Raw genomic sequence first — 16,457 nt, forward strand, 5'->3', positions numbered from 1 at the left:
CTACCATACCTTTTCAAACCTCTTACAGGGATCATCACGAAACGATAGTTGAAGGTCCTCTTTGAATTATTACCACTGCTCAGACTTCGCCTATGCCTAGGAGTCAGGACCATTATAATCCCAGGCCCCTCAGCCTTGACTTCTCCTTTCCTTCTCCTGTTTTTGTCCTAGGGAAGACTACTACAATCGAATGAGGTCTTGAAACATCAAAAAAAGTCTAACGGGGTATGTGGTTCGTAGGTGTTTTGTTAGTGATGGATGGAGAGATTTTGAGTACCTCACTTTAAAGGTAAAGGTTACCAGAGCAACCAGAGCCCCTTCAGGCTACTCCCACAGTGCCATAACGTGGACGGTCAAAATGTGAACCATCTCGCTGTCCACGAGCGTTTCCCACGGTTCACTACTAGGTACCCTATTATTTCATTGTAAGAAGGTCCATTGAAACTAATCATGTTCGAATTTTAGTACAAAAATTATTGTAAATTTTATTTAAAAATATTATTTTTAATAGGGTATATGAATATTATTATAATTATTGATTTTTTTTTAGTTTTCCCTTATTTTTCATTATGAACCTCAGTTTGATGCAAGGTTGATCCTGAGTAAATTTTACCGCGAGCATTCAATCAAAAGTTGCATTCACCTCATCCAACTTGCGTTTATAATTTTTACAAATAATTTCTGTTTGCAGGAGGAAATGTACGATCTTCCTGAAAGGGTATTTCCTTCTTTCGAACTGGAAGTTCACAGCTCCGCCCCACAAGTAGGGAGGAGAAAGGAGGAAAGTATAAGTGAAGGAGTCGACCGAAACTCAGACCAGTTGATCCCTTCGACTCTCACGCCAAGGATTAGGATGAAACATTTCTAAAACGGCTAAGCAATGATTGTACGTATTAAAAAAATTATCTTTATTTTGACCCACCAATAAAATTTTAATTGAACCACTAGCTACATAAATTTCTAAAGTAAAAAATATAATTTGGACCTATTAAAGATTTTTTACCAATTCAGAAATATTCAAACGACAAGTGTGATTAGACGGACTGCAATTTGATCTTCAATTAAACTAATTTACAATTTCTGCAATAATTATACGGTTAATCCACAGTAATCACTATAATTTCTAGACTTAATGGCTGTTAACTCAGAAAATATGAATCAAAAATTTATCATTCATTCTAGTACATATTTGACAATGACTTTTACCGTATATATCAAATCATGATACAAATTTTACATTTTGTAAATTTTCCAACGATTTTTGAGGTTCCTCCTCAGATACACTCCTACACATTTTGGGTGACGAAGTTCTAACAAAGTTTGTGATACTACTTCACGGGGGTCTACGGGGTGATCAACCTCCACTTTGGTCGTTTTTGGTCATACTGGACGGCCTATTTTCACTGGTCTGTCAAAAGTGTTTCAGCTGCTCACTGTGTTAGGTCTGTGTGATATCCTGCGTTAGGTAAGAAAGTATTATAAATGGAAAAAGCCGAAAAACACTTCTGACAGATCAAATTTGGATAGGTAGACCAAAATTATCGAAAAATACCAAACTACTCACAAATATGCCAATTTTTCAATTTTTTACCTTCTATGCATAGAGTAACCTAACTGTTTTATATGAACCAGTTTACATCGATAACCCAAATAAGAACTAGCAATCTATTTATTTATTATATATAAAATATATAATTATGTGGAAATCGTGAGATGCGGTCTGGTGTGATGTAGGTTTCAGAAAAACATTTTCTTTATCGTACCAACGTTTCGATCTTTATTGAGATCATCTTCAGGGCCTGGTATTTACAAACATTGTTTAAATTTAACAAATACATGTAGGATGTGGAAAAAAGTGAATTTATACAATGCAAAATATATTTTTTATATTCAATTAAAGTATTTCTACTCACACAGTGTTTGTCTTCTGTGCGATAGTGCCATTCTTGCGTGTCGTGTTGTCTCAACGATAAAGAAAATGTTTTTCTAAACCTACATCACACCAGACCGCATCTCACGATATCTGAATAATTATCGACTAACGGTCACTAATCACCGCACATAAAATATATACTTACGTGTTAAAACGTATAAATAGTTTTTTTTTTGTTACATGGTACTTAGTAGTCACTGCAAGTATGAAGTAATTGTCCAGTTGCGTGTCATTCAAATTAATTTCATGTATGGATCGCGTGTTTTTTAATTTATTCGCGGATTTCGTAAGATGAATAGCTATTAAAAAAAAATCACCTGTCATGCAATGCCCCTTCCATCTTCCAAACCCTTTCCAATTCCAATTTTAAAAATCCGAAAAATCCATTGGTGTCTATTAAAATAAAATATTTGTAGAGAGTTGTTTTACACAAAAGTTTACAAATTAACAGAACATAATTTTGAATTCACTATTTTTCGTGGTCCGCTTGACCAATTAATAACATTCAATTAATTAAGGTTTTAAGTTGAGATAAAAAAGTCAGTGTCACGAGCGGGATGGGAAGTTAGTGCCCGAGGGGATCGAAGTCACGATAGCTCAAGTGGTAGAGTAGCGGCGTATCAAGCCGAAGATCCTGGGTTCGAATCCCGCTCGTGACACTGACTTTTTTATCTCAACTTAAAACCTTAATTAATTGAATAATTTTGAATGTTTTGATTCTTAGTTGCTCCTTGGAAGAAAATAGCATTCTTTCGAAGGAACGATATTTAAAATGTTATTATAACTACTACACAGATAAAAATAATATATTTGTAAAAAAGTTTTTCACATTTTAACTAGATTAATCATCTCTTAATTGACTAGTATAAACTTAATTTGAGATTAAATTAAAAACTGGCATATTCAATATTCTTATTGAGAAAACAGCGAGTACACAAGGACTTGAGACATTTTTGTCAATCTAACTGATGGCAAATTTACAAATTGTTTAATTAACTTTAAAGATTTTGTAGGTTTCTAGTTAGCGAATCTTGTAGTTTTGCTTAAGTTGAACTTCCCTGGCGAGCCTGGCCTTCGTCTTCCAAAAGGCAAATTATTTTTTTCAAAATCGATCAGTCCTGAAAAATTTTGGTTGGAAAACTATCTTTAGGTTTTACATTAGGACACTTTTCGTTCAGCAGCCCAACGGTGATTGGAATGAAAGTGGAGTTAAGTTGAAAAAAGTCTATCACGTTGCATCCGTGATCTACACCCCACGTCCGACCACGATTGCTACTTCTCCAGTAATTTCGTCTTTAGGAAATCGTCTCGTCTACGCCCAGATTGGGAACTGCTTTCCAGGTACAAGGCCCGTCCTTTTAGGTGAATAAAGCCGTAACAAACGGCCGATAGTAAAATTCACTTCCTAGAGACGTGCCCAAACCCTCGTGGCTTGGCCTTCCCAAATTACGCCTCATTTCTTAAACGTCTATTATGCTGTATGGTAAAAACCGCACAACGGCACAACAAATAATCCGCTTTCCACTGGATGGCCAAGCGGTTTTTTGAAGAAAGGAAGGATTGTGCTGCAAGAGTTGAGTCACCGCGGGCTTTTCGCTCTGTAATGCGAAATTTAATTTTTCTAGAGGTAACGACACGCAATAGACTATAAAAGGCTTTCCATTTATTTAATATACGATGATACAGCGTATTATCTACATATAAGACATTAACTTCATTACTTACACAGTTATTAAAAATATTAATTATTAATTGCACGAATTTGAACTTTAGTGTTCAACCCAAAAATTATTAATTAAAATCCCTTTTCTCTTATTTACATTTATAACTTCAATAAGTTTTGAATATGGTTATTCCAAACGCAAAGCCAACCGAAGACTGTCAAAATTAATATTGAAAAACTAAAGATTCAAAAAGCAATCAAGCCAAAAAATATAAATTCGGTGTCCACCTGATCACAGGACTTTCTTCGGCAAAAGAAAAAATTGAAATGCCAACAAAATCTATTTTTTTAATCTTACAATAATTCAGGAATACATAGAAATTTTAAAGTTAACTTTCCATGACACAAATATCATTGGAAATCCAGTTGTATTTCTGATACTGTACAGTGTCCAACATTGCCTTTTATTATTTATTCTCACAATCATTTCAAATTAAATTCGTCATTAAATTCAAATTTAAAAAAATGAAATAATTCCTTGTTATTATAAGGATACATGACCAACACAGTAATCATTTTCGGTATTTATAAATTATTTTATTTACAATTTTATAAAACTATATACATAATATTATATTAACCTGAACGCATATCAGAACACACTCCTAAATACTAATTGGTCATAAACAGTTAGCAAATGACATTAGATCTATTGGCAAATTTCCGGAATTGGAAATACAACTTAAAAATTGGGCACGAACAAACGAGTTTTGCCTTGAAAAAAATTGTTGTTTTAAATTTAATTGATCCAATAGAAAAAATATAGTATTTTTAGTGGTGTTATTAATAAATAGAAATTATTACTTCTAAAATGCTGTTAATCGTAATCTTAGTTACCCTCTCGTAAACTTTTAATTTCTAAATATATAGGCAGATAAATAAAGATAAGGACTCCTAGTCCTTGTCATGTTTGTCAGGTGAGCCAGCAAGAATTGATACCCTGACTGACCTAGGTCACAGGAGAAAACGCTCAGTTGAGGCCAATGAAGGATCTATTGAGTCTGACGAGGGGAGATAGAGTGAAGAGGCAATGAGAGTGTTGGCGACACTCGAGATATAAGAAAATAGTCACCAGGTGCAAAATATAAATGTACCTCATGTTCGATAGGTCACTTGATGATTGATCTGCAGAAAGTTAATTTTTTTAAATTTATGCAAAATGTATTTTATACTCAAACTAAATAAACAAACAACTGGCTATGAGTGTTAAAAAAATTTGCTTTGATGTCACACAATTTCAATATTGTTACATTGTTAGAAAATATTGAAGACAAACGACAAATTGATAATTATACCTGCATTGCTTGTAATAATCAAGTGCACCTTCATTATTTAGGTAGACATGTTGCAATAAGTTGGAAAAATAGAAATATTCGATCGAGTCTGTCTGACAATCGAGTTTGCTTTGGAAACTGAAAAACATCCTCCCTCATACACGGCAGACCGATTTTGCCGAATCCGTTGGAGAACTGAATTTCCGCTGTATGTACGCATTAGGGCGGGTGTTCCTCACGGAAGTATACTTGGCCCATTTCTATTGACAATACACTGCAGATAGTCCTACATATGTCAACTTCAACAAATATATTCACTGGTGATACAGCGATTCTTACACGTAATTCGAACCCATCCATAAACCTTCATAAACACTCAACACTTACAACAGTGCCTGCAAGAATTAACAGTATGGTTCACAAAGTGAAAAATAAAGATAAACCTGACGAAAAGCGTACAGATAAATTATACCCTGCGTAAAAGCATCTGTTCCCCAATGAGGTTTAATGGAACTCCATTGCTTACCACTGACCTCGTGCGATCTTGGGCTTTTCGTACATTAACTACTGAATCCTCAGACAAGCTGAAAACACAAGGAATAAATCTATGTTAGAAATTATTAAAAAGACTGCTTGACTTACGATCAAAATTAGCCATTGAAAACAGCTTTTAATTTACAAGACAGTAATAAGGGGCGTCGGTGGCCGCAACGGTTTAGGCGTTGACACGGCGCTCATCACTGTAAGGTGAAGGGCCCAGGTTCCAATCCAGCGGCCCTGCATTCGAACCCGACATACTTACAAATGTTTTTTTCAAAAACGCCGGCACCCTGAGGGTTTATATGACCTCTACTATTGCGAACCCTCATAAAAAAAGACCTCTCAGTGACTACTGTTGTGAAGTGTTGGCTGAACTAAGGATTAGAATTATCAACGTCTACAATCAATTCAAAAATTGTTCAACAATATTCAATAATTACAATATTCAATATATGAATAAACGAATAGTATACACATACACACAAACAGAGATACACTATTTTCTCCTTTATCTAGGATATTTATTTTTAAACGTTTATCTTTAAAAAGATTATTTCCAAATCCCAGCAATGATTAGATTTAACCATATTCAAATGTTTCTAGTAAAAAGGATATAAATTAATTTTGTAATAAATAATTATGTAAATAAATGTAATTAAAATAAGGTGTTTACATTTAAACATCGAATTTTATACATTACACAAAGAATTGCCGCTTTGTATTTTTGGAAATAATGTCAAATATGTTGGGATAAATCATTCACAGCTTAAATATTTTATGAAAAGTGAAGATGATAGTTGGGGATAGTTTAGTCGTTTGACGTTGTAGTTTTTTTTTTTGCCTTATGATCTTGTATATTAGCCATAGTACGAATTCTTGTGTGTTCAAATTGGGGGTTATCGGGAAAAAAGGGCCAGAGGCGACGGTGGGAATCGAACCCACGACCGCGGCGTGAGAGTCTCTCATGCTAATCACTCGGCTACCGCGGTCCCCCCGTTGTAATTACATCAAGAAAATGCCGAGTGGAGAAAATTGTTTTTAGCACGGTCATTTAACGTTTGATTAATTCGGCAAAAACACTGCGATTCCTTTACAGACTGTTGAACATTCTGTGTGTTAAATGTTTCACGCCGATTTTCCTTACATATACCAGTTCAGGAAATTTCACAATGATTTAAATGAGTAAGAATGGAAGTTAAATTATCAGTCAACATTCTTTAAATATGCTGTACAATGGTACATGACTTAAATCCAGAAAATACAAAAAGGAAAAAGGAGATGAATACATTTAAAAAATATTCTTATCGTCATAGTAGAAATGTTTATACTAGAATGTTTTTGTTGTGTGTTACTCGCGGTTTTTATTGAAATCATCATGATGATGACAGATGACTATGAGTTTATGATATAAAAAAAAGGTCGTCACGCGATTGGAATGATGAAACTCTACACTTTCGTTTTGTTTTGGTCAAGCTTGGTGGTTGGATTGAAAACATTTATATTAATGTCTCAAAGAAGCAAAACGTTCAATGACCATTAATAAGCATGCTGCTAGGAAGTAGGAATGAAATTATATTTGTTTGGCGACGGTAGTCCAGGATGTGTATCCAGGACGAATCCGACTGTAACAAGTGAATATTCATCAGATAAAACTTCGTGTTGCATTTAACTGCTTTATGTAACTAATTAATTACGATTTCAGGCAGGTAAAATAAGGATGTAAAGTTAGTTGAAAAGACACGTTTGCGATTTTTATGTAAGCAAAAAGCTTGAGGTAATAACATTTTGAAAACTGGAAAGGGATTATTATAATCTGATTTTTTCCTTACTTGTTGTTTATAATATAAATTTCGACAATTTCCATTTCTGAAATCAATTCCATAACAAACTTTTTTTTTAAAGTAATTTTGTATTTTTAATTTTTTCTGCATATTATTGCAATTTTTACGCAATTTTATTTCTTTGCGTTTGTTGAACTCTCTCAGACTTTCATGTTATCATTTATTAAATGTTATCGTTATCGTCCCATTTAAAAAATGATAACATGAAAGACTAAGAGAGTCCAACAAACGCAAAGGAAAATTGCATAATGTATAAAATATTTGTTCGAACCTTTAACAATTAAATTTTAAATTGAGATGATTTTCCTTGATACTATATAGACCTAAATCAATGAGGTGTGAACCAGGGGTGAAAAAAAATTTACAACACCTTCTTTATGCAAACTGTAGATTGCGTATTCTCTTTGCCAAGAAAGTTCGATGCGCTCATTCGCTGTTATTGGGCCGGTCCAACGCCTCGCTTCGTCTTGTTAGTTACTTTCAACAAAAAATTTTTTAACAGAACCTTTCTTCAGTATGGTTGCTTAAATAGTGCCGTTACGGCTACTGGTACTTTATTTGATTATTATCAATTATACTTTCTCGCACGGTTCGTTATTCTTTTTTATTGGTTTGGTTAAATAAAAGGAAATTTTTTGAAAGTATTATTCCCGATCAACAGTATGGATTCTGCTCATTTCATTCGACAAGTACTCAACAGCTGCATTGTGAACAATAACTCATCTTCCCTCATCTTCTTGAATTAAAACGGGCCTTCGATCGAGCCTGTCTGGCAACTGGCAATCTTGTTTGCTTTGGAAACTGAAAAACACCCTCCGACCGATTTTGCCGAATCCGTCGAGGAACAGAATTTTCACTATATGTACTCATTGGGGCAGGTGTTCCTCAGGGTTGTATACTTGGCCCATTACTACTTACAATATACTGCAGTCCTACACATGTCAATTTCAACACTGTTGTAACATTGTTGAATTTAGATAAAATCTAGAGGAATCAGACATTTTGAAATGGAACTCAAGACATCAGATAAAAAATTCTCCCTGGCTTAATCCAGCCAAAAAGCCTCAATTTTGTGCTTGAATGAAAAAAAAATATTTAAACGCTTTTAAACTGCACTTAAAACGAATCCGATTTTTTCATTAATAATTTTTTGGCCAACTTTACTTGAAGCGTTTTTGGTTTTTGTAACGTTTTATATATCTAATTTTATTTAATATGATCCTGCCTATTATTTTCATATCCTTCTATGAAAATTCACATTCAAGTGCTTTAAACTATAAGTGCTTAAAAAGAATTTAATTTTAACGATGAACTAGATTATCGACCTGCTGGATACAAGAAGTCTTTTCAATTTAATTTTACTTAAAGCGTTGTTCAGTTTTTATACATTGTTGTTTATAACCTCATACTATCCTGCATATAATCTTCATAGCCTACGTAACAATACAAAATAAAAAATCCACCGGTACATAATAATCTTCAAATACATACACAATAAAGGCAGAAAACCATATTTTTAAAAAAATTATGTAAATCATTTAAAATAATTTTTCTCGGCTCCTAGGGTTTATTGGTTTGGACACGAGTCTAATATTTTTCAACCTAGTTCAGCAATAAAAGTTTCAATAAAATTAATCCATATTTGCTTATTAACCATATTAATTATTCCAATTAATTATCCTTTTTATATAAAGTTTTTGTTTGAGATGAAAAATTAGTATCACGAGCGGGATTCGAACCCACGACCTTCGGCTCAATACGCCGCTTCTCTAACCACATTGTCAAGATAGCTCAACTGTTAGAGGAGCGGCGTATTTCAGCCAAACGTCGTGTTCGAATCCCGCTCGTGATACTAATTTTTCATCTCAACCAAGAACCTTAGATAAAAGGGATAATTAATTGGCTTAATTAAAATGTATGATGGCTTCCCCTTTTTGCTATAGAGGAAGGGGCTGAAAAATTGGGACATCATAACTTCATAAAAATCCGCCCATCCGAAAATTAATTTACCTGGTGATTAAATGAAGGTTGATTAAAATTGGTTTGGCCCAAGCTGTATGGAATCCGAGGGAATATTTAATAAATAGTACAAACATTTTAAAAACTCGACCTATTCTTTTAAGGATTATTAGTAATATAGAAGTAGTAGTAGTAGTAGTAGTAACATATACTAGCGTTAAAAATAAACGTATTGATATTTTTAAAAAATTCTGTAATTAAGTAAAAGTTACTTAGCTAGGTAAAAAATACTAAACAGGTTTGACAGTAAATAAATTGTCATAAAAACGTAATAAACATATCTCGCTAGAAAAATGAACTGAAAACGTCAATAGAAATTATCATACTATAAAACTACCTCCGAAATTTCTATAACAATAGATTGCCCCGTTCTAGAATGCTATTTGCCCAACTGTCAATGACGGTCAAAATATTCAGCCAATGACGGTTTCACATATGAATTTTTCAAAACTACTAAGATAAGCACCAAAGCTCCTAAGCACAATTAACTAAACCTGTTCAATAAATAAAAATCCTAAAGCAGTGGTCTCAAATAACATATACTATGGTAAAAGGGCCTACAGACGACAATTACGGAAGTATTGCTGTTTCAAATATGAACCATTAAAAATTTTCCAATTTTAATACAAAACTTTGTTGACGTTTTGAATAGAAAGAATTTTAAAATTGCCTACAAAAAATTTTGAATCTGGTAATTCATGTATATTCACAATTTATATTATAATCATAATTTTTTAACTATAATTGTTTAAATTATGAGATTTATCCTTGTTGTCTGCGGGTTGATGAACTTGATATTTGGTCGTTACCAATAATTTTGGTTTGCCTGTCTCCGCCCTGTTGGTCAAACGCGTTTTGGTATTTCACAATCGGCTGGGTTTTGTCGACCAACCAGGTTCACCACCGAGGGGACCTCGAGAAGAAACTTCACAATATCGCAGGCCTGTTTAGAGGAAATTGCATTCACGTAGCCTGTGCAGAATTTGCAAGGACGAGGAGGAATCCGCACGTTCCAAGCTGCTTTGAAGGTCTTTAGACTTTGCGGTTTATTCACCTAAACAATGAAAAACAAGGCCTACGACCTCCATTAGGTGTCAGCACAGATCTAGCTAATTAAAATCTGGAGCTGGAAAGCGAAACCTAAATATGATTAGAAAAACCCATTCTTAATGATGATTCTCCTAACTTTCGGAACCTCCAAATTAAACATTTTGTCCAGATTTACTCTCATTTCTTGTTTGTGCTTTTTTTTTACAAAACTTCATTAAGTTCTCATTGTTTTTTATGAAATCATAGTAATGAGTCTTTTTTTATGAAAAAATTATATAAAGTAATATTAAAGACGGTTTAATAAGGACAAATTAATGGCATAAACATTACAATCACACTTAATCAAAAAGTAAAATTAAGGTAATGTCCCAGCAATTTTATAATATACTCCGAAAACAAGCCGGACAATTGTATTTATTTATTTTTCACGAGTAAAATAATTAACAGTTGACTTAAAACGTAAACGGAACATTAATTACTTATTTGTACCTTTATAGTGTTACTAATCACTTTACTCTCTTTAAATTTAAAACAATTCACTCTAATTTCATCCTTTCAGAGCTAACTTGTCGAGTGAGTTAATTGATGTTTTAAATTGTTTTGTTTGATGAAACAATAAATTGGATTAAAATATTAATATTTTTTTCTTAAAAGCAAAGTTTTAAGTCGGGAAGATCTTGCCCAGTTAAATGCTTTGGCCAACGACATGTAAAGTCCGTTACATATCATCTCCTGGGTGTGCCGTGCTCTACCATCCACGATGGTTTACAGCGGTTTAGGGCCACCCAAAGTCTCAATCGAAGAAGAGAAATTAGTGGTCGATTGCGATGTACGATGGCTAGATTTTATTGCTCTTACACACCACGGTAGAGTCAATGGCTTCCTTGATAGGTAGTCAACTCCTAACAGTCAGTAATGTAAGGGTAAGCTCTAAAACAATCATCAGAAGGCTTTGTAATAGCATTATCTCAAAACGTCCCGCATCAGTTTCACGACTACTGGAGAGGCATGAAGAACAAAGGCGACTATTCTCACTTGAACAATGGGGGGCTGTTTTCTTCAGAGACGAGCGCCGGTTTTGTTTGTGGAAATCAGATGACTGGGACTATTTGTGGAGAACGCATTGGTCTAGTGGTATGAGTGAGTTACAATGTTCAATGACATCAGTTAGGGGTGGAATTAATGTCCATGCACTCACTGATTATCTTACAAAATGGATCTTTGACTACACTAATGTACATTGAGGAAGTTCTTCTGGAATCTGTAGTCCTATTCGTTCAACAACTTCTGTAATGCATGACAATTCTCGACCACATTGTTGGTCGCTCGAGGTGTCACTTGTTACTTGGAGAATGTAAGGAATACAGCAATGAAATGGTCAGCAGGTTCTCCTGACACGAATCCTATACAACACTTATGCGACATAATAAAGAGACGGGTTAGTCATCGTTACTAAATGATTCTCCGGTGTTTTGGTGCATTTCTACTTTTTAGTTTACATTAAAACAAGTATACTGTAATTAATGTAATGATAAAAATATCATTATATAAAATTAAATAGGATATGAGAGTCCGTTTTTTGTTTTTGAGTGTATTAAGTATTATTTAAGCGATAATATCCTGTAAAACCTAACCCTTCAACGTTATCATAAAAGAGAATAAACAATGTCAGCGAGAACAGTTTGTTCATGGAAAAACGCGCCCAATATCAATGTGTTTGTATAGTAAATTACACAGCGTGTGCCTAATGCTTAAATTTCTACGAGATTTTGTGTAATGAACATTAGCTGATCGTTATGAAATTGGCGAGAGAACGGTGGGTTGTAAGCCCTATTTTAAAGATTTTCGACGGAAAATACAAAGCAATTTTTCAAACTAAACTTACTTTTCATAACATGTTCAGAAGAGACACTCCCCATGGCAACCGAATGGTATATCTTATAGTGCCCATTTTTGTCGTAAAATTTTGTCAATTATAGATTCCATTTGAAAAATGGCAAAAAGGATGGAAAATTCAAAAGGTGGGGTTGAGATGGGAAGTTAGTGCCCGAGTGGATCGAAGTCACGATAGCTCAAGTGGTAGAATAGTGGCGTATCAAGCCGAAGATCATGGGTTCGAATACCGCTCGTAACACTGACTTTTATATCTCAACTAAAAACCTTAATTAATTGAATGAAGTGAATTTGTCAATTATAATTATGTTTGGTGTTATAAATATTCATTCTTTCAAAGAGAAAAAAAATGCTGACTATAAAAATAAGAAATTGTGTCTACTTAGCGTTCTTTTGTAGGTATAGGTTTTTATTTTATTGTTTTCTTTACGTTTTCAATTAATTTAGGTCTTCCTTGTTGATTTGTAAAAAGGAACGTTTGAAGCATGTTTTGATGTTTTTGTTTGTAGATAAAACTTTTGAATCGTTTTTGGAAGAATCTGAAAAAAAAGTCAAACAGTTTTTCTCAAAAAAGAAGGTTACAAAACGTCAAAATGTACATTAGTTTTTCTGAATTGCACTGAAATATGTTTGAAGTTAAGTAGTTTAATTTTTCTGGCATGTTCTGAGGGGGTTGACCCTAGGATATCTATATAATATGTACAAAGAATTCATTACTTAATATTTGTATGTTGCAAACAATGGAGGTTAAAAAAATGATGTGGAGATTTAGAAGTTTTAGAAAAAGTATAAAATCAAATTTTTGACAATTTTATAAAATTACATTCACTTTTATCAAACGCTAATAAACAGTGAATTGGCAATCAATACAAAATAAATTCAATTTTAAGGAACGAAAACTTATTGTTAGATTATTTTAGTGAAAGGTTGACTATACCATCGTGTATGAAAGAAGTTACTCTAACTTAGATTTGATAAAAAGTTAAACCTTACAGCTAACTTAGTGTTTTTGAAGGAAAACCTTACACATGGTTTTACTTATTTTTATTATTTTTAATATTATTTGTAGGCCTTTTCAAAAGGTGGTTAAAAATTGACAATTTTTCGGCTATTGCGCCATTTTCAAGTACATAGCTTATTTATGGAGAATATTTTAATTTTACAATAACACTCTTTCTTTAGTCCTTAATAGAATTTTATGAATATGTTATTATATATTGTTAACATTTACTTTAAATAATTGTTTTATTATATTATTTTACTAACCTAAGTCTAAACATTTAGACTATAAAATCCATTATGTTTAGTGGTCTGATTGACCAAATTACTTCTTTCAATTAATTATTCTTTTTATGTAAGGTCGAGGATGAAATGAAAAAGCTCGTGACGCTGGCTTTTTCATTTCAACCAAGACCTTACTTAAAAAGAAATTACACTATTGTTTAAATATTAACCTTTTCACGAGGCTAAGCATGATATCGATTATATGTTCTCTTTTATGCACTATTTAATTGAAAACTATAAGAAACCGATTTTGTTATGCATGGTAAGCTTACATAATTTTTCACACCTGTAGAAAATCATTAGATTTTTTAAATAATTCAATTGTATTATGGAATCTAAGAATTTCATGCATCCTTTGTAAATACGTTACGTTGTTTCATATCGTTGAAGCTGGCGATAACATCTCTTATATTGGGTCAATGGAGTTGCATTATTATATCAGGAAGGAAAAAGGAGTGAATGGATATACATAATGATCGAAGTATAGCTATTTCGTTTCCTTTAAACTTTAACTCACACAAGCATAATTAAATTTCCTCAGGTGTAGGTTGTTCTGAATCAAAATTAATCAAAAAGCTTGCACCACTTCCGTTTCGGCCATTCAGCAACCTGTTATAAAGCAATTACCTGAGGTGAACGCGCCTTTTGAATTGGGATGATGCTTTTGTTGTTGTAAATGCAGCGTTACGCAACCAGAAATGGGATAGTGGAATGTACGTGCTGCTCCGGCGGCACCATTTTTCCTAATAACAAAGCGAAACTGCCCATGACGTGCTACTCATGCCGAAGCGTTTCCACTATTTATGGTTCATTTCCTGCGTATAATCGAAAAACCATCCTTTTGTGAATTTTAAACAAAATTATTTGCATATTTGGGAACAAAGTTTTAAGCGTAGTTTATTTAGTATAGAACATATTCTATACCTCTTTAGAGAGGTTTTATATATTTCAAAAACCTACACGTGATGGTCAGAAATCAATTTTGTTTATTTATTACACAAAGACGGTTTTCATCGCTGTGATGAGAGTGAGTGAAAACCAATGGCGCTTTTCCCAGCTAGTTCTGTTTAATCTGCTTTTATTCACTTTGAACAGAAAATAAAATTATATTAAAACGTGAAGTCGTGTCGTACTTTGTCCTAGTTCATGTGTGAATTTTAGCATTGTACTTTCCTCGTTTGCTACGGTATTATTTTCTCGACGTGCGTGCTGTGGTCAAGAGACATTTTCACTTGGTGAGTAATTCTCGCTGGGTGTTACTAAATCTGTCAAAATTTCTTGTACCTATTTTTCTTCAAAACATCCAATATTGGGGCATGCAACTTGTAAAGCAACGTTATTGGATGAGAATTTTTTTTGCACTTTAAAATATATTTCTTTTCAAAGCCTGAAAGGAAACTCTTATATTGCCTGTGGTCATGTTTCATGTCTTAATTTCTGCTTTGAAATGTATCTGATAGAGTGTGTTCCAATTCCGCACTTACCTTACCTGCTCTTCTTTTTAGATCATGAATATGTTACGATTCAAATTTTGCGTTCTGAGATATGTTTTTACGAATCTAGCATAATACTCGTCTCAACATGTCAGTGTGTCTTATTTTCAGAATTAAAGGTGTAATTGATACTTTGTGTGCCATCCCGAAAAAGTGTTCATGTTTTTCAGTAGAGTAACTCACCTTTTACATACATGAATATGGCACGATTTTTAGTTTTCTTATCCATTCTAAATCTGTTTTTTAACGATATTTCACAATTTGCCTTAGTCCAACAAGGCACGTTAGTGTGTCTTATTTTCAGCCTTATACATGTAATTAATTGCTTGTTTGCCACCCTGAAGATGTGCTTAAGCATATCAACGACTCAGCTCATCTTTAGATATTTTTATTATCTGTAGATATTTTTATTAACTATATCTGTACAGAGACATCATAGTAACCTGTGCTGCGTTTTAAAGTGTAAGATCATTCAATTTTTCGTGTACACATTTTTATGCTCTTCGTACATTAAAGAAAAATAAATTAGTTTATTACTTTATAGTCTACTAAAAAATGTATATTCATACATTTTAATATTGATAAATATTTAAACTCGAATATTCATACATTTCCATATTCATAAATATTTAAACACAATTTTGACGCTATTTTACATATATAATTATTTATAATTACAATTAATTTTCTGAATCAATCTTTTTAAAAGATTTCTTGCCATTTTACATACGATAGAATGAACTTGGTAATCTGCAAATAAAATTATAGATATCATTAAAAAAAGTTAATTTTTAATAAATTTAATAAATTAAAAAAATTATTCCAAAGTTTATCTAGTGGATATATTCCTGGAAAGCTTGACTAAGGAACTCAAACCTTTTTTTTTAGTTTAGTATACAAATGTTCAAACTATTAAAAATTTGCATAATTACTTTATAAAAATTGGTATATCATTTCTTCCTAGGAATGTTTACAGATTTCTTATTATTATAGTCTTGTATGAATGAATCCTATTAATAAATTAGTTATGCTGCTCGTGTTTACAGAAAAATTAATAATGAGAAATGGTTAATTTCAGTTCAGCGAGTACGAAAATATGAACATTCCGCACCAATTATTTTAATAATGTGCCTTTTATGGTATATTGTATAAACGGCACGAATATATATTAATTATGTGGGAATTAGTTGAAAAACTTAGAGAAATTATTCATTTATAACGAAAGAGAGTTCAATTTCAATTAATTGTGAAAATTCATTTTTTATTATAGTAGAAGTAATAAATTTATTTATTTTTTGTCTGTATTAAAACGCGTCTGACAGAACCTAGCAAGGATAGGCAGTCCAAATTGATTGGTAACGACCAAATTGCAAATTGAATTATTTATATTAGTTTAGTGGGAATAAT

At 32.7% G+C, this 16,457-nt stretch overlaps 1 protein-coding gene across 1 annotated transcript in view; it reads left to right on the forward strand.

Annotated features, from left to right (window-relative positions):
• The first annotated feature begins 724 nt into the window (after positions 1-724).
• LOC106661005 overlaps positions 725-16,457 on the forward strand; it is a 35,849-nt gene continuing 20,116 nt past the window's right edge. The window contains exon 1 of the mRNA XM_024227350.1: positions 725-886. Coding sequence (XP_024083118.1) covers positions 881-886 — 6 coding nt within the window. The 5' untranslated portion in view covers positions 725-880. The remainder of the gene's footprint in view (positions 887-16,457) is intronic.

Source organism: Cimex lectularius, unplaced genomic scaffold (genome assembly GCF_000648675.2).
Source record: "Cimex lectularius strain Harlan isolate CLEC.00 unplaced genomic scaffold, Clec_2.1 scaffold75, whole genome shotgun sequence".
In the NCBI taxonomy this organism is placed as follows: Eukaryota; Metazoa; Arthropoda; class Insecta; order Hemiptera; family Cimicidae; genus Cimex; species Cimex lectularius.